Genomic DNA, 22,978 nt, shown 5'->3' with positions numbered 1-22,978 from the left:
ACTAAGCTATAGTTATGGGACAATTTTTACCAGTAGTAAGCTATATCTGACGCAACCTCATTTTTTAGTTATCTGGATTATGTCCTCAATAAAAAAACAAACAAAAAAAAAACGCATAAACTGTTACATAGCCTATATATTTCTGCAAAGTCATTAGCTGTAAATAAAACAATAGAAGTATATGGTGTGGCCTTATTAAACAACTAAGACAGTTAATTAAGCATATGTGTGTTTTGCTTTCAGGTAAAGGTCGATATGGAGAGGTCTGGAGAGGTCAGTGGCAGGGAGAAAGTGTGGCTGTGAAAATATTCTCATCTCGAGATGAGAAATCCTGGTTCAGAGAGACAGAAATCTACAACACTGTCCTACTGCGACACGAGAATATTCTGGGTAAATCATTGACACCTTTCATAATGAAACCCCTTGAAATGACATATGCATTCATTAGGATACCTCAGTTTTGTAATAAAGAACAACGATAAAAGATATTAATTTCACTTAACCATAACTTTGGTATATAAAAAGTTGACCTTGGATAAAAATCTTTTTTTCAGGCTTCATTGCATCAGATATGACATCACGTAACTCCAGTACACAGTTGTGGTTAATCACACATTTTCATGAAATGGGATCTCTCTACGATTACCTGCAACTCAGCATGCTGGATGCTACTGCTTGTTTGCGGATGGCACTGTCCATCGCCAGTGGCCTGGCTCATCTGCACGTGGAGATCTTTGGCACTCAGGGCAAACCAGCCATCGCTCACAGAGACCTAAAAAGCAAAAATATTTTAGTGAACAAAAATGGACAGTGCTGCATCGCAGACCTTGGTAAGAATGGCTTCTGACTGAAGCAAAAGTTATTTCAGCATGCTGTTGATTCATATGGCTTTATATTAGAATATTTAAATATATTACCATGAAGTGTATTTTGGACAGTGTCAACAAACATTCAAGAAACACCATGTGATCTATGATTATGTATGGAAATTATTGAAGTAAATGACAACAGGGCACTGAATTATTGAACATTTAAGTTCAGTTGTGCATTAAATTGTCAATAATCAGTGTAGGTATAATCAAAATAATACATTATCACAGTAATTATGGTCTGGACTGCATTTTTTACTTATGCAGTAACTGAATTTGTGTTAGAACTTTTTTCTTACAGCACCAATTCAGATCATTTTAAGCATAACTGATATGCAACTGTGATGTGGTTGCAAATCTGAAACTACTTTCTAAACATGCAGTTATCCCTGAAGCCTCCTAATGCATCAACCTTTAAAGAAAATAGTTAACGTCAAATCTTTGTTATTTTTCTTAGCCATTTTTATATTTATACAACATTTTTTTATTAGGCTGAATAAGTTAGGGCCATAATAATGGCAATAGAGGACAGAATAATGGATTTTAAATCTGTAAATATTTTGTTGCCTACTTCCGTCCGTCAATCACTTGTTGTCCGGTTTCTAATAATGAAAATCAACTGTTTGTTCCCTCAATATTTATCTATTGAACATGTTGCTCTTTATACGCAAATAAGTAGAAAGCAGAAGCGAGCTATTTGCTCATAAGGGACGGACTCTTTAATTTGTGTCTTTATTAAATTCAATTTGACTCAATCTAGAGCTCCAGGGCTCATTTCTGCAACTTCAGGCTGTTATTAGAAGAAATCAGTTGTTTCCCACTAAAACTCTAACAAAAACCCATTAGGTAGCTTTTAGCTAACACATATCTGGGAACTCTTCCATACACAGGAAGTGGAACACAAAATTTGTTTTTGTCGAGCACTTGAAACTACCTACAGCACATTAAGAATATGAACACGTTCTTCTTAGTCACAGGATGTGAAAACATGTTGTCCATATGGGACTAAAGGTTTTCACTTAGCGCTATTTTTTTCCCTGCATGCTCAAAAAATGTTTTTCAAGACCTTTGGAGACTTGTTGTTCATGTTTTCTTAATGTCACATGAAATTTAATAATTGTATATCCCCACAAGAGGGTGCTATACAACATTTAAGAGACAATTAGCTTTTCCCATCGAGCTGTGCTGATATAAATCTCAGAATTTGCATCTTGGATGCATCTCAACATCTTAGGTGATGCTTTTAGGGGTGTATGCAAATATTTGTCCAATTAAATGCTAAATTACAGGCTACCCCTTCCTCTAACATTATAAATACTATCTGGAAATTAGTCTATTTGAAAGTGTCATCATTTCTTTCACCCCTGGGTAATGTTGTTTTGCTGAGCTGTGGAAAAGAGCTGTCCTTTAATATGTACATCCTCAATTTCCGGTTTTAATAATAAAGACAGCACAGGGAAGACGACAACTGAGTGGACTCATCAAACGCTTTCATGGCATCTTTTAAATGTAGAATGCACTCAAGCAAATGCACAGGTGTCTATACAGGGACATGTGATTAATGTGAGTTGTGCAAAGCTACAGTACTAATACTATTGTGCTATGTGATGATACATTTGGTCACACATTTGTGTTCTTCAGGTCTTGCCGTGATGCACTTTCAGGACACAAATGAGCTGGATGTTGGGAATAATCCTAAAGTTGGGACAAAACGCTACATGGCACCTGAGGTTCTGGATGACTCCATTCAAACAGATTGCTTTGAGTCTTACAAACGAGTTGATATCTGGGCCTTTGGACTCGTGCTGTGGGAAATTGCTAGAAGAACAGTTAGTATTGGTACGTATATCTTTACATCTGCTTAACATGCTTAACATGGTATGTATATATTTACATCTGCTTAACATGCTTTACATCTGCCTAACACCATGTCAAGGTGGGGAAATTATCCTGTTAAACAATTATAAGTTGGTCAGTTTTAATAGCTATTTGCATCCCGAATAACACTTAATGAGGAAAATGGCAATGAAAGCTGAAAAACGAAATATTAAGAGACTTTTGAGATCACATGGCCCTGAGTTGGTACAGGATGGTGAGAGTGTTTCTCAGCCAGTTGCAAGATATATCAAAAAAAGATTTAGACTATGCTCAGGAAAATCTCTGATTATGTTAGGGGCATTGAAGACATTCACGGAAATACAACTTTTGAGGAGAACAAACCATCTACTCTGATCATGTGAACTGATGTAAAAAAAAAACAGAAACAGAGAGAGAATGGCAAGTGAACCTGCCTTCAAATAAATGTTATCTTGGTAATTAAAGAGAGATAGAGAATCAGAGTCATCCACAGAGTCCTTAAGCCTTGGGAATTAGTCAGAAAGTTTTCATGAGAAGTTCCAATGTGCGTATAAATATGAATAACATAGGCAATTATTAGTGAATGTTATCTATTAGTTCTCAGTCCCAAAGGCGAAAGGGACCATCCAGACTTTCATCAGTGACAGGTATAACCTTACGTGAATTCATCTTTCATAAGGTTCGGAAAGGTTGAGCGAATTACAGGACATTCGCGGGCTTCATTGCACAGGATTGCTTGATGTTACGCTTAAAGTGTGTGGTCTCGCTCGTCGGTAATTTTCTTATAAATGCTTTAATCAAGTCACCTTCGTTTATATAGCGCTTTTAACAATATAGATTGTTTCAAAGCAGCTTTACAGTGATAATAGGAAATTAAAGTAACAGATTGTTTTGGCTTTACAGCAGTTCTAGAATAAAGTTATTGTCCAGTTTTGATTGATTCACTTCCGTTGCAAAGATCATTAGTTATTAACTTAGGAACCGCTAACACGACACACGTTCTAACAGAAAACCCTCAACGCGCTCCGGCTCATCCGCACAAAACAGTGCCTGGTGGCTCGAGAACACAAACCCTGAAATAGATTCCAAGGTGCAAGCCTTGAAAAAAAAAAAAAAAGTTTATCTCTGCGCAAACCTCAAAAACGCGAACCCGTGAAAATGCAGACGGCGTGCACATGCGCATCACGCGTTTAGTCTATAGGTATACGCGTTTGAATATATATGTGTGCAGGCGTGTAGTCCTTCTTTACAAGCTACTTGTGTGGCCTTAAAAATGTATAATAAATAATTATTTATTGCTTCCGTGTAGCCACGTGAACCGGAATTATCCCGACACCGTTTTATCTGTACAGAGGTGAAGGGAAGGAGGCCTTCACAGGGGAGAGACTAGTTGACACTTCAGGACTGCGTTGTCGTCAGGTTCAGGCGCAGATCCTTCATCAGATCTGGATATGTCCTGGATCCTTCGGACTGCGGTAAACCTTGGGATAAACAGAGAGACTAATATTAGTGTAGACGCCATCCTTCTTATGATACATCAAGTACATCAGGGAGTGTTCAGTTCCGGCTGACCTAATCTATTGCGCCAAACATTGAATTATAGAAGTCTATAATGTGTTTTGTGTATGCTAGGCCAAAGAGATGTGTTTTTAGTCTAGATTTGAACTGACCGAGTGTGTCTGCTTCCTAGACAATGGTAGGAAGACTGTTACAAAGTTTTGGTACTAAATAGGAAATTTAGTAACTCCAGACTTTCATCAGTGACCGGTATAAAAGCAAACATCTATCATCTCACATTTAATGCATCAAGATGACATCTTTCCTGGGAAGCAAGACAATGCCAGGCCTCATTCAGCATGTGCTACAACAGATTGGTTTTGTTGACTCTCTACGCCATAGAGTGGATGTCCTTGACTGGTCTGCCAGCAGTCCAGATCTGTGTCTTGAAAATAAATGGCCCATCGTGAATAGGAGAATCAGACTACGACGACCATGGTTTTGAGCAGCACTTTTTTGAGCTTCAATCTGATGGTTGCAATGGTTGCAATCCACTGCCGTTATAAAGCTTGGAAGCGTCAGAGTGTTTATTAATGTAACTCCGATTGTATACACCTAGGATGGCTTGAGGGTGAGTCATGAATCGTGCGCTAATTTTAATTTTAAAGTGAACTACTCCTTTTATGTTCATGAAATGTGCATAACGTTTTTTATTGTGGAAATGGTTTCAACACCATCATTTTAGCTTTTTCTCTCGTGTCTCCTGGTCACAACACCGCTTGTTTACGTTGAATGACTATAAAATCAGCAAATACAAATTAAGAACCGGTTTACCTTTCCACAGGCTAGAGAGCCACCACAGAGCCAGGTCTTGCGTCACTGTATACATCTCATGTTGCCCAGCAACGCTACAGCGGCAGCGCCAAACACACCAGGCTTGTTCGAGATGTTTCGGCTTCTCGCAGACCGATCGATGCATGACATCAAACCCTGCGAAAGCGAGTCGTATGCTCTCCAAACACTACCGTAGCTCCGATCGGTCCGCGCAGCTCCGATACATCTCGAACAAGCCTTCCATCAACAATGGCGGTTGTTGCGTTACAATTGCTGCTCATGGCTTGGCTAACCTACATTGGCACCCAAACACGGCGAATCCAATGCGTTCGTGCAGCTCACCGTAACTTGCTTAGACGGAGATTACAATCGAGCTGCTATTAGCTCGATTAGCTGCCATTTAAAAAATATTTTTCTCTTCGTCTTGTTGGCGCCCCCAGCCCCTGACACAAGCGGTTTTTACTTCTAGACCAGCAATGTTTTGGTGCTACTTAAGAACCACTTTTCTTGGTTCAGAGCTGGTGCTTTGGGTGTCAAAAGTCAAAGAACTGATTTGAAACTAGGCTCTGGCTCTGAACCAGCAGTCCAGCACTCCAACTTCCTTGGTGGAAAAGGGGTATATGATAGCCACTCAGCTGGAGGGAAATATGTTTTGGCCAACCCTTGCTGAGAAAGCCTATCACTGCCTGGAGATCTGCATCTCCCTCTGAAGCCTCTTTTATGGCATCTATAGCTTTGATTGTGACGCTTCTTTAGATGTTCCAACTGCTTCACCATATGCCTTCACCTCATCCTCCATCTCTGATTGGCAGTGCCCTCTCAGAGAATTCCAAGAAAGTATGTCTGCCACCACCAAACATTTACCAGAGACAAGCACTGCTTTCACTTTGAAACGCATAAAGCGCATTAGTAAATGCTGACACCATAATGGCGCATGATCAATATCATGAAAGCTAATGGTTTGTTTGGAGTCAAAATTCATCTAAGCCTTTCAGGTAGCTGGCGAACCGCTCACACACGTGCCATGCTCTCCTTTTCGATTTGGGAGTCCAAGGTTATGGAGCAGAATACGACCACGTGCTGCATCACCATGAACTTGAAGCAAGGCAGCCCATAACCCAAAACTACTAGCATCTGCACTGACCATAGTCTCAGAATCGTATTAAGCAAGAGCAGGAGCTGAGGCTAACTTGCACCTTACTTTGTTCAGAGCCTGCTCGTGGACTTCTGTCCAAAGCCAGATTGCATCATTCTACTGCCTGGAGCTTTGTGGAAAGCTCTGGCACAAATTTGCCTAAATCCGTGGTCACCAACCTTTTTCAAGTCCAAGATCCCTGACCTCTGCCATTTAGTCACAACCCAAAAGATGCTACACACACGTAGCATGAGCAGTTTTTATTTATTTAAAGTCTATTATGCATTTGTGAAAATTACCTTTCATGCAGTGTGTAATGTAGCTGTATGTGAATGTAAACAGTCTGCAAAGTTTCAAAGCTGAAAGTGCATCATAAAGTTAGTTTATCTCAAAAGAAAGAGTTGAATCTGAGCCGCTCAAACGAGTCATTCTATTTTCGTGAAGTTCACACGTTACGGCGTACTACATTTGCATAATGCCCACCTACGTTCTGTGTAGACAAGACATCTTGCTGTAGTCCTGTAGCTCGTTTGTGTGGATATGTCGTCAAGATGCTGTGCTCTCCGCTTTGAGAGTAAATACGTTTTTTTTTTCACTTCCAAAGAATGAGGCTGTGAAGACTTCCGGCTGTCTGCCGGAAGCTAGTTATTTTAGTCGATAAAGTATTAAATATAAATATTTTTCTTACATGAATGCATCGCTTTACTTCAGAAGGCTTTTATTTCCTTTATTGGATGCGCTTTGACGGACTTCCAAAACCAAAAACCCATTCTCTCCCATATAAAGCTTGGAAGAGCCAGGACATTTTTAAAATATAACTCCGATTGTATTTGTCTGAAAGAAGAATGTCATATACAACTAGGATGGCTTCAGGGTGAGTAAATCATGGGCTAATTTTCGAATCTATCCCTTTTAGCTCAATTGTCATTGGTTCACATTTGAGCAAGCCAATATCTCCATAAACATCATCGTGGTTTGAGCTTACATCTACTCTCTGTACTAGACCCACGTTACAAGCAGTGCTACGACTGAGTAAACTGGCCCATCTACAACAAAACCCCAAATTCTTCCCCTTTTCTTTCAGTATTTGCAAGGAATTTTCTCATGAAGCTCATTTCCCCCCCCCAGTACTTCTCACATTTATACTGGTTTTGATCAGTGGAGTGTGCCCTTGTAAGCTCTCCTATGTAGAGCATGACATGATGGTGATATAACCCCCAGTATACATTTTGAACTTGGAGTAATGCACTACCTCACAAACTCATTCATTACAGACTTGAGGAAAAATGCACAATTAGTCTCAGTATCACACACTACTAACTCCTTGACATTTTTGATATGGTCCCATTAAAGTGCTTTGTGCTTTTCCGTGCTGTAATCTGCAATCACCTCAGCGGCTATTGTACTTAGCATATTTCTTGTTCAGCTTCGTTGCGATGGGAAAACGTGTGTGGATCCAAGGTTGTACAAAACAGTGATGTCATCGTCCAGCTCAGTTCAGTTCTCGTCCCATAGTGTTGGTACATTTCAGATCAAAAATGTTGTTGAATATTAAAGGTCCTTGCACTCTGAGTCCGAAATTCACGTATTTAATACAAAAATAAATACGACCTTACGTTTTGTCAATCACGCTTGCACACTGACTTTCGTTCGTCATAAAAAAATTCGGATTGGATTCGATTTTCTGCGTTTTTCGAATCCGTAGCAAGCAGTTTGAATGGTGTTTTGACAATTCAGAAGCGAATCACGAATACGAGAAAACGCATATGAAAATTTCGGACTCAGTGTGCAAGGACCTTTAGTCTCCCCAACTAAGTAAGCCAGAGGCGACAGTGGCAACGATCCCAAACTCCATCAGGTGACAGAATGGAGAAAAAAACCTTGGCTCAGTCAGGGGCCCAGTTCTCCGCTGGCCAATGAACGAACAGGGTGTGATTATGATTCCAGGCTGAATCACAAGTCAGATGTTAGATTGTGGATTGGTATTAATCAACATATTTCATCCAGTTCCTTCTGCTTTGAAGATCAGTTTCATCACACTGGTATGGAGACGAAGCTGGCCATCGGGGTCTGTGTAGAGGACTTGTCTGGTTCTCCTGGTCTTTGCATTGCACATCACTCCACTATTGTAAGAAATTTGACTAAATGAATAATAATAAATAAACATGGTCCAAAGAGGCTCTGCGTCTGCGTTTGCTTGTGGGTGCATGTGTTATTTGGCTTCTACCCCCTTCACATTGAAAGGGTCATTACAGTACTGTCTTCAGAGGCCTGTGTGATGCCCTCAGCATGTCTCATCTAAAATGGATCCATATTGCTCCCTGTTGTATAATGGCTTCAGTACTCTATATATAGTCAGCACTGCTGGCGTTTTTCACCTTACGGTTGGCACAATCAATGCTCAGTGATTATCTGTGTAATTTGTTAACCAGTGTAATACTGTTGTGCATGGGCGTAGGTTTGATTTTGAAATTGGTGGGGACATACCCAGAAGCTGAGGATTCCGGAAACAATGCAATTGTCGATGTGTCTATACTTTCTTGTTCCTTGCTATTTGAAGAATCCAAACACGTTGTCTATACATGTCGTTAAAAAATGAACTGTTGGCTTATTTGTTTCACAATAATATAGTCCAGTTTGTCCTGTTGGACATGGCACACAGCAATACTGTTAAGTCTCACTTGTGCAATTGTTGTTCTGAGCCATGTTTTCAGTCTCCTAAGAGTACTGAAACATATTTCAGCCTCAGCGGATGAGACTAGGATGACTAAAAGTGACATGTTGTATTTGTTTTATGGGGACTTTATAGACATAATGATTTTTATGCTGTACAAACCCTTACACTAACCCCCCTACCCCTCACAAAAAACAAGGATTTTGGATATTGCCAATCTTTATAGGGTCCCCATAATGTAGGGTTACACACACACAGACGTTTAGGTTTGCCACATATCACACGATTGTGTGATGCGTTATTGAAAAAACTGCACTGTCCCTGAATCAGTATGTGACGCGATTTGCCCCGTATTTTCTTGCTCAGAACTTTTGATTTCTCCCTAACTTACCGCATATAGGTTTCGGAGGAGATTTGCTGCTTCGCACAACCAAAAACGACCTCTCAAGTAATTTTATTTTTTTTAATTTGGGAGGCGGCACTCAGACACTATTAACCGTTTGTGTACCAGGAATTGCACATTTTTCACAGAATGCTCTTGTAAGAGATTTTTAATCTCAATGAGATGTTTCCTGGTTAAATATGTGGAGTAAAATAATTAAAAACCACAAGTTATTGTGTAAATTCGACGCCCCTGCTGATGTGATAAAATCTGATTATACTGGCTTATAATTACTTCTCTGTGATTTCCAAATGTGTTTTTGTCTTTACTGATTGTGCAGGTATTGTTGAGGATTACAAGCCCCCATTCCATGACGTAGTGCCGAGCGACCCAAGCTTTGAGGACATGAAGAAGGTGATATGCACAGACCAACAGAGACCAAACATTCCAAACAGATGGTTTTCAGACCCAGTAAGTACTGTACCTGCTCAGATTCCTGTGCATATACCTTTATACATCAAGTTAATCAGACATGCTGTTTTTTAAACAGTAAATTTAAAATCTTTGATGAAAATGACACTCTTAACAAGATCCAGTGGCAAGCAATTGTCTTTTCACATTGAATGCAACAATTCTGACAATCAGAACTTTTGAATAGAAATGACATGGTTATAGCTGGTTAGGGAAACGGCTGTATTAGCGTTATGAATCTTTATTGACCTTGTGATTCTATTGTGATTGCAAAGCTAACAAATTGATTACAAAACAATTCTAAATGCATCTTGTCCTCCCAACTGTTTTTATTAATACACACTAGGGGTTAGCATTGTCACATCAAAATCAGTAGCCAATACCAAAGTTTTGTTGCCAAAGATAACGAACTAAAGATAAAAAATTTCTATTACATAACTATAACACTTCCTTACTTCCTTAACACTACATTGAATATTTAATTGATTTATACTATTAAATTATAAAATGACTTACCGTATTACTAATTAGGCTACAAATGAATAATTAATACAATTGTATGTAGTCAAGTAATTTGTCTACAAACTAAATATAGCTTCAAAATATACAAAAGTTAAGATTCGTAAATAAAGAACAAAGAAACATTAAAAGCAATAAGAAAAGAGTTTGTTCAGTACAAGTGCTTTAAATATCTAAAAGTTTCCAGACAAGAGCAATGAGTGATGCAAGTGCATTTAACTGCTCATACAGTCCCACACAACCCACACACACAGCGCACCTGACCATTTGAAAGTCTGTCAGGCAGTGAGTTTTATGGAAGTTTAGATACTTATTTGAGTTTTTGTGTGTGTGGAATTCACAGTAAGCCGAAGATGGTTGTCAAAATTAAAAGCAAAAAGTGCGGTTCCAAAATTATTTCAGGATCGATATGGCAGTTCTTAAGCTTCGATTCAGAATTACTGAAAGATTGATGTGCAAAGTTTTTTTTTCTCTCCCACCATTAGGCAGTTATGACATTTCAATCACAGTAATTTATGAGTGATATGTCCCAGTAAGTGTATATATTACAAAATAGTTTTTTTTTTGCCGGAAATACAATGTAAACATGGTTTTATATTTAACAACCATGCATTAATGGTTTTTATTGGATAATTCATTGAATTAAATGCTTTCCATGTGAAATGTATTACATTGCATTTCATTTTTGAAATATAATGGCCCGATGGACAAACCAAAAGAGAAGATTTTTCATTGTAACATATGTATCAGAATTCAAAATTAAATATAACAAATAAATGGATAAAGTTAAATTAATATTTAAAAACTATGAAAAATAATGGATTTTATGTCAAGTGACTGGCGCAGAGACCTGGAGGACAAAACATCCATTGAACTGCAGCACAGGCCAGTTAATTTTCCTTCGGTTTCAAGCCATTAGTATTTAGATCATCTCTCAAAAGAAGTCAGTATTTTAATCAATAAAAATATTGGGACATTCTAAAATATTCATTAATAAGGTGAATATTGATTTTGATCTTTTAATATCACTGTGTTACTACATAAGTACTTTGTTGCCCGCCAGTCATTTTTACCAGGTTTGTAGGTTACTGAGGATACCCCTGTTTGACCTACAGGTGGACGTTCCTATGAGGGCGTGACGTCACACTCTTATTTCTTTCTATTGACAATTCCTACCTCCGTTGCTTTGTGTTATTCACCCTCACATTGCTTGATTCAGTCTCCTTTTTTGTTTTTATTTTTCAGACTTTAACATCAATCGTTAAACTCATGAAGGAATGTTGGTACCAGAATCCATCAGCCAGACTTACAGCATTACGCATCAAAAAGACTCTGACAAAAATTGGTAATTCTCTGGACAAAGTAAAAATGGACATATGAACTGCTTCCTTATGGAAGACCCTAAAGGCCTTTAACCATGCCCAGCAGATCTGGAGAACAAACCGGAAAAAGAGATTATCCTGACTTAGTGCTCTTATAGAGGCACATCATATTTATTTTGAGTTTACAGTGGGGCATAATTCATTACAATTATTAAACGCATGAGAATGTGGCCTCAAATGCAAACTTAAACTACCATACAATCTTTATTTATAGAGAAGACAGTTGCTGTAAATAAAGCAGTTGAAGTGAGAAGATGGTTCTTTTTTTGCGTTTGAGTTAGTTATATTTATATTACTTAGTCATTTTTACATTTGAGCCCCTGAGGAACTCCCATGTAGATAATGTATATCCATACTCCTTATGTTTTCTTATTATTTTTATAACAATTAAACAAATATTTCCTTAAAAAAAATGGATTACTTTAATAATAAAAAAATAACAGGGGGAGAAATTATTTGTATTTGTTGAAATAATGAACATCACATAATGCTCATATATTGCTTAAAAGCCATAAACTCAATCCAGTAATTACTCATTCAAAATGAATAATAAATAAATAAACAAGTAAAACTTCCTTTACTGAGGTTATTGGAGTTTCCCAGTCATGCGGTTTAGGTTTGCTGGTGCACCCACCGCCCTTCCATCTCTGTCTTTCTCTTTCTGTAATCCTCTTACATTGAGCCACAGGAGGAGGAGCAATTAAGTCTCTCTCTACGTGTTCAGTCGCTCTGGGATTTATTCAGAGTGGAGAAATGCTAGCAGTCACTGTGGAAATGCAGCAGATTAGAGTCATGGTCATTTTGTCCGTAAAGGTGGATGTAATGATGTGCGGAGAGTGACAGATGTCATGTCTTATCTCAGGTGCTCAGAAGTGGCGCTTTTACTCTTCATTTTTGTGGAACTCAATACAGGTACAGTTTCTTCCCTGTCAGCTCATTCTCTACTCTATTCAACTTGTTTTGAGACTAAATGGAAGTATATTTGCGACTGCAACATATGTAAGTAAAGTTGAGTTCATAGTCACAGCAACATTGTGTGTAATCTTCTTACTGTATTTAGATGACCTTACATTCTGTTATGATTATGCTTAACTTACTGTTTTAGACAGACTCTGAGCATTATGTAATGAACTGGTTAAAGATCAAAACATTAGTGTCTGGTGGTGTTCACATGTGTGTCTTATTCACAGAACAGCACAGACAGGTGTTTACTCATTAAATACATATTTAAAGGCTAATTCACTCTGGACAGGCAGATGCCTACCAATGGTGTTTGTTTTTGCCAACTGAACATGTTCAATCTGCATTTGTCGGGTCGTGGAATGTCTGAGAAGTGATGTTCTGTAATCTGTTGATTGTCTGCATTGGTTAGTGTCTGTCTGCAGTGTGAGTTTGCTTTAAAAAGGCATTTACTTATCCCGGTCATGACCAAATGGCTAAAAATACAATATGATATTTTTATTTCAATGCAGTTGGAATGAAAAGCAGCTGAAATAAAGGAAAATAGTTGTTTGAATACTCACTAACAATATTCCCTGCAAAGTTCAGTTTAAGGATTTAGAAATTTCAATATAAATTGCCCTAAAAAATCAAGATTAAGATATCAGTAATAATAATAATGTCAGTTATTTTCTACACCTGGAACTGATATTTAGGGCCCTATTTTAACGATCTGAAACGCAAGTGTCAAAGCGCAAAGCGCAAGTAACTTTGTGGGCGGATCCCGGCGCTGTTGCTATTTTCCCGGCGGGATAAATGACTCTTGCGCCTGGCGCAAATCTAAAAGGGGTTGGTCTGAAGTAGCTTCATTATTCATAGGTGTGGTTTGGGCGTAACGTGAAATAAACCAATCAGAGCGTCATCTCACATTCCCTTTAAGAGCCGGCGCGCTTGTTCCACGGCGGATCGCTATTATAACGGCGAATTTGCCAGCGCACGCCAGGAGCGGTTCACAGCCGAGGAGGCCGACGTTCTCGTCAGGGCCGTAAAACACAGAGAAGTGACAATGGGGATGATGGGAGAAACCCACCCAAATTAGCTTCGGTTAAACAGGCGTATAATTTAGGTAAATGTGTAGCCTAATCTAGATTATTATTTTTTTAAAATCTAGATAGATCTTTTTCTCATCTTCACGGACACAACAATGATTTCCCTCGTGTGTTAATATTTTTCCTTGTAATAATGTATGATTTGCAAAAATGAAAACAGCTGCGTCTGTTTATATTAGAGAATCAAAGTGGACGCGTTAACATTATGGCCAAGCACGCGCCCTTAAAATACCATATCGCTAACGCGCAACGCGCCACTGTCTTTAGACTGTTTTGTTCCTGGTCAGTGGTTCAATTGCTTTCTAAAACTGGAAAATAGCAACATGGAAGTTTTGCGCCGGAACACGCCTCCTCTTTGCGCTGAACCGCCCCCGCGAGCGCAAGTTCATTCCCTAATTTACCGACGTGCGTCTGTGGAGGGAAAAGTCCGCTGTGCGCGGGTGCAAAATAGGAATGATACATGCGTCGGTGTTCAAAGTCAATTGCGCTGGGTGCAAGATAGGGCCCTTAGTGTTGTTCTATTACAAAGTGGAATTAAAAGTAAATCTTGTATGACTGATGAATCTTTTCCAAGTTTACGTCATGTAGAGATAGTCCACTGTAATTTCAGCAGTCTATCAGATGTTTTTTGTTACTGTCCTCTCTTCGATATATGCATGTTATTATTAATAATAACCAACAACAATAGTAAAAATAGATGCAAAACAGCAATTTGGGGCCAAGTCCCAAAAGCACGAAAAGTACAAGCATGTCAAATGTCACAGGGAACAATCAGAAGGGCTGCAATGTGCATCTTAAAAGCATAAAAAACACAAGGCAGGGCTGCCACCTTTTGAGTTCAGCTTGGAGAGAGAATTATTGAGGGTGGTGTTGTAAAATAAAACTTGTTTTTATTGTACACTTATACAAAAATGTCACGATTTAAATTCATAAGCTTGAGATTTGATTCCGATATTCAATTTAAAGGGGTGGTTGATTATTATTTCACTTTTCTAACTTTAGTTCGTGTGTAATGTTGCTGTTTGAGCATAAACAACATCTGCAAAGACACGACGCTCAAAGTTCAAAGCAAAGGGAGATATTTTCTTTTTAAAAAATTGCGTTTTAAGTACTACAACAAACGGCTGGTAGGGACTACACGACATTCCTCCCAGGTTAGTGACATTACCAACCCTAGAATTTACATAAACCCGCCCCCGGGAAAGCATTTATAGATTATCATGACAGAATATGCTAATCAATGACTAAGATAACTAAGCTACATAAATTCATCAACTAACCATTCAGAAATGTTCTCTCTTCTTCTTGAGTCTCTCCATCTTTCTGACTCCGGTTTGAACATAAAAGGCTAAAAGCTTTTGAAATTTTCAGTGCATGTGTGTGTGAGGTAAAAGGTCACAAGCTCTTGAAGCTCCATCCCCTGTGCTGGGAGCAGCAGCTCATTTGCATTTAAAGGGACAGACAAAACGAGGCGTTTTTGCTCACCCTAAAAAAGTGACAACTTTAACATGCTATATAAAAATATCTGTGGGGTATTTTGAGCTAAAACTTCACATTCACACTCTGGGGACATCAGAGACTTACTTTACATCTTGTGAAAAGGACATTATACCCCCCCTTTAAAACTGATTAATTTGGATAAATATCAGATAAAGTATCTACTAATGCTGTAAACATATAGGGAGATCTGGTATTATCTTTTAAAGGTTAAAATTAACTACTCAAATTAATATAATGCAGTTCCCTTTCGAACGGGCACTTCATATTGCGTAGCTATACGCAGTGGGGAAACTCATTTCCTCAGATTTATTGAAGCTTAAAATGTAAAGAGCACTGCAGCTGCACAGCTAGACAGTGAGAGACCTGCTCACTCATTGGCTGTGCTGGAGCAACTGCACATCCAATGGCGAAAGGCGCCTCTCAGTTAACTGCGTGCCGGCATACGTCAGAGCCCGCCAACGGGGAGCTGCAGAGCCTATAAAATGATTCCATTATAGCAGATTTACTCAAACTGCGTCTCTGTGTCCTCCGGAAAATTTGAAGCTTCGCCGTCGAATCAAGCCCTTTCTGCTAGAACGAGCCATTTCACAGCGGACTGCACCGTTCTCTTCGAAGTCACTTTCTCCTGTCGCCGTTCTCCTGTGGCCATCCGATGATCATCACATATCCTTTCAAACTAACTGTTACGTTATACAGTTTCTGAGAGCAGAAAAAAAAGCATTGTTTCAAATGCCTCGTTCCGCTTGCACCACGTGCGGATCCCATCTGCACGAGGGCGACGGGCACTCTGAGTGTGTTTCGTGTCTGGGGCCTACCCACGCCAAAGCTGCGCTCTCTGCTGGCGGATGCTATCTCTGCGAGAGCATGCCTGTGTCGGTGCTGCTGTCGCGGCTAGCTCTCGCAAAAGATGGTGACGCCGCAGCCCCCACTCTTCCGTTTCCCGCGTTGCTTCTGCTGAGGAAGAAGAAGCGGCGCAGCCAGCGACTGCCCGAGAGCATGGAGGTTAGCGAGCCCATTCCGGCCACGTCCCGCGTGCCTCGCTTTCTCCGGCCCTGACTCCGTCACCCATCCTATTCTCACAGACGGACCAGCAGGTTTCGGGCCTGGTTTCGTTTGGTGCGTCGGACAACGAACAGAACGACAGTCTCTCCTTCGCGGCTTCCGAAGAGGACTGGCCGGGCTCTGTCGACCCCCACCCGTCCCAGTCGAGCGCTAGCATCCCAGCTAGCACCAACTCGGATGCGGAGATGCTCAGTATACTCACTGCAGCTACCTCGGCCTCGAGTGGGCCTCGCCCGATGAGCCTCCTTGAAGGGCTGGACGGCTGGATTCTGACGGGGCGCCAGCAGGCCCCTCGCCACAGACCCGCTCCGTTCTTTCCTGAGGTCAATCAAGAACTGACTAAAACGTGGCATGCTCCCTACTCAGCACGCACGGGCTGCTCCATTTCTGCAACGCTCTCCTCCCTGGACGGCACGGCGGAAAAGGGCTACGAGTCGTTTCCGCCCCTCAAAGAGCCCGTGGCTGCTCACCTCTGCCCGAACGCTACTGCTAGCTGGAGAGCTAGAGCGACCTACGCGAATAGGCCCTGCCGCAGCATGTCAGCTTTCTGGCTCAACCTCACGGAAATCAAGGAGGCTAGCAGAACGGTGTTCCTCGATGTGCCCATCTCCAGCTCCGGTCTCTTTGGCCCGGCGGTGAAGGGGTTCACCGAAGCCCAGAATTCGTCTCAGGCCATGAAACACTTCCTGCCGAAGCGCTCCAGCTCCGCGTCCAGTAGGCCCAAAGCCGCTGTCTCGTCTCTGCCCAAGAAGCCAGTGAAGCAGGTCCCTCAGCCCCGCCCTGCGGCTGATACCCACCACCACTCGCGGCCAGTTAAGCGCTACCCACAGCCTCGGCGCCAGGGCCCGAGTAAAAAGACAGCATGCGTGTCTCGCTATAGCTGGACCACCCGCGAAGAAGCCCGCCACTCTCGCAGGTCCCTGTTCAGCTCAGGCGGCTGGAGAATTTTGTAATGCTGCAAACGGGCCCGCTGCGTGCGCCCCAGCACACAACAGCCGTTTTCACGGCGACCCAAATAAAGCACAAACATAGTATGTTTCAAGCACACAAAACACGGGTTCCTGGTCCCCCTACACTAGGTGGCCCTCTCCCAGTTGTAACTATGACTTCTCAGTCAAACAAACACTCAGTATGTGCACAAATCACAACATAAAGGTGTCCGGTCCCCCTGTGTTAGGCGGCCCGTCCCTAAACATGTGTAAAACCCTAGCCACAAAGGCCCTGGCCTGGCAAGCCATTCCCGGTGTGTCGAGTTGGGTTATAAACACAATAAAGCGAGGCTACTCGCTCCAATTCGCTCGCAGACCCCCAACGTTTCAGGCGGTTCTCGAGACTTTGGTGAGAAGCAGCGTGTCACGTGCTTCGCTCCGAACTACAAAATCTTTTAGCAAAAGGGGCAATAGAGTTGGTTTCCCCCGCGCTAAAACACTCAGGGTTTTTACAGACGTTATTTTCTAGTCCCAAAGAAAGATGGCGGCAGCCATAATAGATATGAGACATTTTAACAAAGCTCTCATGAGACGGCCGTTCAGAATGTTAACTATAAAACAAATCCTATCGCAGGTTCGCCCAGGGGATTGATTTTTCACTGTGGATCTGAAAGACGCATACTTTCATATCCAGATAGCCCCTCATCACAGGCCATTCTTGAGATTCGCCTTCGAGGGCCGGGCTTATCAATACACAGTCCTACTGTTCGGCCTGTCCTTAACAACCCCGTACATTTACGAAGTGCATGGACGCGGCGCTATCTCCCCTGAGGCATCAGGGCATGCGCGTACTGAATTATCTCAACGACTTGCTGATTTTGGCGCAGTTGCGGGCCGAACTGCTGATGCACAGGGATTTGATTCTCGCCCATTTGCAATGCCTGGGACTAGTGTTGCACGATATACCGGTACTAGAAAGGTATCGCGATACCCAGCTATTAAAATCAGTACGATATTACATTTTATTAGTACCAGTACTTTAAGAGTGACAGCACTCTAAATAATAAGAGCAGTATTTCTTTATTTGGAGTTGATGTGTGACAGGCGGAGTCAGGATGTGTGTGTGTGTGCAGAGCTTTGCTTCCACTGTTTTCATTCACTAAACAACGGAAGCAGAACAGTAAAATATATACGCACAGCAAAACATGCATGCATGAGAAAATAAAGCCTGGGACGTGCTTGCGCTGCTGGGCTCAGACCTGAAGCGTGCGCACATGCCTTTCACACTTTCACACAGCATGCGATCGCGACTTCAGTTAGGAGCTTCTCTTTCGCGCATTATTAGGATTGAATAATCAAAGTTCTTGGTAAAAATGTACGTCCTGGCGACTATTCACGTAAACACAGTCGGGAATGTCTTTAGTGAACGAAAACCGTTTGAAAAAAAAAAAAACGTATGTGTTCCATTGGGTAGCCTACGTGCAGGTCTTAAAGGAACACTCCGACTTTTTGGGACTTTAGCCTATTCACCTTATCCCCCAGAGTTAAATAAGTCCATAGTCTGTTTGACGCACCCACCGCTAGCCTAGCTTAGCACAAAGACTGGATGTGAATGGTTGCAGCTAGCATACTAATCCAAATAAGTGACAAAATAATGCAAACATTTTCCTATTTACATGTTGTGATTTGTATAGTCACAGAGTGTACAAAAAGCAAAGTCACATGAGACAGACATATTTTAACTGTATAAATACTGGGAACTATATTCTCTGAAGGCGAAGCACTGCTGCTTGGGCGGAGTGATAACCGCAGCACCTGAGACGCGCTCTGAACGAACTCTCTGCTCCTCACCACGGCGCTAAGAGCGCTGATGCGCTCATCTGTGGACATTTCCGAATGCCTTTCTGTTAAAAGCGGGCTTTCCACACAAACAAACGTACATGTGTCATTAGTATGAGAAAAAAAATAGGATTTTAACTCTCGGGTCGGGCTCGGACATAAATATCGCATAAATAAAGATCACCACATACACGGCACGCTCGCTTTAGCCCAGCCTCTCGCTAGCTAGCGTCATGGCCAATATTGGTTTGAGAGTATTTTATTTAGTGGAGAACTTTGCAGCAGTATTTTATTTCTTACTCTTTTTTTTATTTTATATCTTTTTTATTTATTAGCCTAACGTTATATTTTATTAAAAAGTGTGTTTAAAAAAAGTGTAAACAAATTGTTAAAAAAAGTTTATAGTAAACTACCAGCAGTTTAATGTTTTGCATTTCTTTCCCTTACTGTACCGAAAATGAACCGAACCGTAACTTTAAAACCGAGGTACGTACCGAACCGTGATTTTTGCGTACCATTACACCCCTAGAAAATAGACAATCACCCAATGCTTGACTGAATAAATTTTATCTATTTATTAATAATCAGTCTATAGTTAATTTATAGAGTGAAGACTTTATTTTTTCAGCTACAGTACACTACTATTTAACAGTAGCATTCAAAAAAGAAATTAAGCACTGTTTATTTTATTTGTCTCATAGTATTTGTCATATTGTTTGTAATTTGCTTTTTTGCTTATTTTTAATAGCAAAGATCAAATTAAATGAAATATCTATATTGTACAAATATTAAATAACTCGTTTCATGAAATAAGATTTTGGTCATCCCAAACCTGTTCAGAATTGTGAAAGGTTAGCAAATGTTAACATGATTGATAATAATGGACTACAGTTGAAAATTAGCCTACTGGCTAACACTGGCACATTTACAGAAATGTTGATTAATGTGCACTGTCCTTAAATAAATAAATGAAATGTCAATGTTGCAAACATCTTTGTAAGGATACTCGCATACACACTGGCATGTAATTATTATTATTTTATTTTATAAAGGGGAAGGAATTGTCAAAAAGCAGGGCAGGAACAGAGTTGATTTTTTTTTTTTTTTTTAATTAATTTATAAAACAATGAATTGTAAGTTCTGTCATATTTTTCGATTACTTTTACTGTTTTCGTTTTTTTTCTTCCATGGTATCGATTCAGTATCGGTATCGAGGTATTTTAGTCTGGTATCGTATCGAAGTCATCATTTTGGTATCGTGACAACACTACCTGGAACTCAAAATCAATTTGGCCAAGAGCAAACTAACACCCAGCCAGAATGTGGTCTTTCTGGGCACAGTTATAGACTCTACAACTATAAGAGTGCGTCTCACAGCAGAGCACAGTCACTCCCCTCTGAGAGTTTCAGAAACTTCTCAGTCTCATGGCAGCCGCATCACCAGTACTCCATGTGGGACTGCTGCAGCACTGGCTCAAGCGCTGCGTGCCAGCTCATGCATGGCAGTTGGGCATCATGCGCATTACGGTGAGTCACAGCTGTTTGCGTACTCTGATTCCCTGGTGGGATCAAAGCTGGTACCAAGAGGGTGTGACCTTGGGAGTGGCCTCCAGATGGAAAGTGGTCTTCACAGATGCCTCCATCCAAGGTTGGGGTGCGTTGCACGAGGGCAAGCCCACATCAACTGCCTAGAAATTGCAGCAGTTTGTTTGGCCCTGAAAGCATTTCTGTCGGACCTCAAGGGAAACCACGTCTTAGTCCACACGGACAACGCGTCGGTGGTGTTATGCATCAATCGCCAGGGCGGTCTGTGAGCTGGGAGTCGCCAGTCAATGGCATGTGAGCTGGGAGTCGCCAGTCAATGTCGTCATATCCGCGTTACCCTCGGTAGTCCTGAGACCCTAGTCCTGGACAAATGCGGAAGTTGTAGTTGTAGTGTCTATCAAGCTACAAACGTTAGCTTGTTTCGTGCAGTCATTATGGAACACAATTATTCTTTACCGATCGCAGCTGGTTCTGTCGACAAAGACAAGTCCCATAAACGTACGGGTCAATTTGATATATTCCAAATGTAGCATTCGGTAATAGTTATGTTTATGTAAGGAAAGTATTATTGATTTAGGTTTGTGTTTAGGTTATTGACATTGTTTATCACGTCTGGTGTTTATGGGCATGTAAATAAATTTAGCATGTGTACATAAAGATTAATCAGTCTTTTGGCAAATGATGTGGGTATGTTCGAATGTACTTTTACAGCAATTGTTTAGAACACGTAGACAGCAAATTGCGCAGCGTTATCACAACAATGAATTCGACAAATACAGTAACATCTATTATAGCCAATTTAGTATTAAAACGTACTTTTCTTGCGGTTAATTAATTTTAATGAAATGAAAGCATGTCATTAAACGTAACATTTATAAAAATAGAACTTTACCTCATCCATGAACATGATTTTTCGATTCCCGCCTGACTGATCCACGGTGGAGTTGAAAACGACAGTTCCCATCATTCCACGCTCCTTGATATCGTCATCAAGCTACGCTGTTGTTGTTGTTTGGAATGTAGCGTCTTCTAGCAGTAGAAAATCTTGCATATTGTACCTTTAAACGGCTTTCCTGAGGTATATGTAACGATGCGTGACATTTTTTTCTCCAGCTGTTTTGTTGACCTCTTTCTGCGGTTGAAACACAGATTGATCGATTACATAAGACATAATACATTTCGGTAATTGTACTGTATGTTTCAACATACCTTCTAATGCTCGATTTGTTTGTGAGAAAATGGATGTGTGGCATGAGCGTGAGAACCGTGTCAATTGCTTTAATCTCACGCGGGATGTGTGAGAGTTGGCAGCCCTGCAGAAGGATTTGTATAAAAATATAATGCAAGCCTGTTATTTTTATGCTCAGAATACTGAGTGCTCTTAACCTCTTGCAAGCCCTTCGGACTTGTCTCAGCCGCCTTGCACATATAGATCAATTTATATTAGCCTATTTTAAAGGGGTCATGACATGTTTTTATTTTATTTTATTATTATGTTCCCTTAGGTGCAATTATAGTATTACTATAATTTTTTTTACAAAAAACTTTTAAAATGTAGTGATTTATGACCTTTTCCCACCCTGTTTCTGCCAGAACATTTGCGGATTCAGCGTATTTAAAAAGTAGTTTAAAGTTTTAAATACATTACTTACAGTTTGCGTCGTCGTTGTTGAGCCCAGAATAGTCGGCACAGACTTATCTTTGAGCAACAGTTTTCTGGCAAAGCCAGCATCATTTTGGGATTTGTTCTCAAAACAGTCATCCTTCAAATGTATAGAAAAAAAAACGCTTAAATTAACACTGCCGTGACTGAGACGTCCGCAAAAAATAAAATGCATCCATTTTCCCCTGACGACTGGATCTTTCGCAGCGTATTCAAAGATGTTGTTTGTCCACAGCCAGGAACAGCACATCTGCGTGGCATTGTAATTTCCGTGTACACAGACCCACTCGCTGTCCGTCGACTGAACACTTGTGAGGCGCGTGGCGCGCGGGCGCGACAATGATACGAAATGAGCGTAGTTGCCTTGCGCTTTAAGCGTAGTTGTCTTGTGCTGGAGGCGGTCTATATGCAAACACTGGTACGTCACTTCGCACCGTGACGTCACTTCTTACCATGGATCCAGAACGAGCTGTATTTAGAGCTTGATTAAATAAATTATTTGTTTATAATGGGGAGGAAGTCTTAAGCTATGAAACTTGCAGGACGTTTTAATGGTACAAAGACCTCTTATATACCAAAAGATCAAGGCAAATTTGATTTCTCATGTCATGACCCCTTTAAGCTTGTTTTGAGGAAAATTGGATTATCTCGTTGTCTACGTTACTATGATTGGAAATACGTGTCATTTGTGTTTTTAACAACGTTAAATATCTTTGTGAGGGAATGCAAATATGTTTGCGGGCGAACTCAAAAGTTTTGTGAGAGAATGCAA

General features: G+C 40.7%; 2 protein-coding genes and 1 long non-coding RNA gene across 3 annotated transcripts in view; 2 read left to right on the top strand and 1 right to left on the bottom strand.

Annotated features, from left to right (window-relative positions):
• The window catches only part of LOC307001906 (activin receptor type-1-like), a 58,052-nt gene extending 38,901 nt beyond the window's left edge, over positions 1–19,151 (top strand). Inside the window, exons 7-11 of the mRNA XM_079618956.1 lie at positions 244–390; positions 555–830; positions 2,511–2,708; positions 9,589–9,719; positions 11,484–19,151. Of these exons, the coding sequence (XP_079475082.1) occupies positions 244–390; positions 555–830; positions 2,511–2,708; positions 9,589–9,719; positions 11,484–11,618 (887 nt within the window). The 3' untranslated portion in view covers positions 11,619–19,151. The remainder of the gene's footprint in view (positions 1–243; positions 391–554; positions 831–2,510; positions 2,709–9,588; positions 9,720–11,483) is intronic.
• On the bottom strand, positions 3,960–22,510 carry LOC307001910. The gene is made up of 4 exons (XR_013798359.1): positions 22,196–22,510; positions 21,753–21,856; positions 21,436–21,675; positions 3,960–4,207 (listed from the first exon to the last, which is right to left on the bottom strand). It is a non-coding gene; the product is annotated as an uncharacterized lncRNA (long non-coding RNA).
• Positions 12,354–22,978, top strand: part of acvr1c (activin A receptor type 1C) — a 90,795-nt gene continuing 80,170 nt past the window's right edge. The window contains exon 1 of the mRNA XM_079618960.1: positions 12,354–12,532. Coding sequence (XP_079475086.1) covers positions 12,469–12,532 — 64 coding nt within the window. The 5' untranslated portion in view covers positions 12,354–12,468. The remainder of the gene's footprint in view (positions 12,533–22,978) is intronic.

The sequence above is a fragment of the Phoxinus phoxinus genome, assembly GCF_949152265.1.
Source record: "Phoxinus phoxinus genome assembly, chromosome: 7".
Taxonomy (NCBI): Eukaryota; Metazoa; Chordata; class Actinopteri; order Cypriniformes; family Leuciscidae; genus Phoxinus; species Phoxinus phoxinus.
The sequence above is the reverse complement of the archived record's forward strand: the minus strand, read 5'-3'. Positions and strand labels throughout refer to the sequence as shown.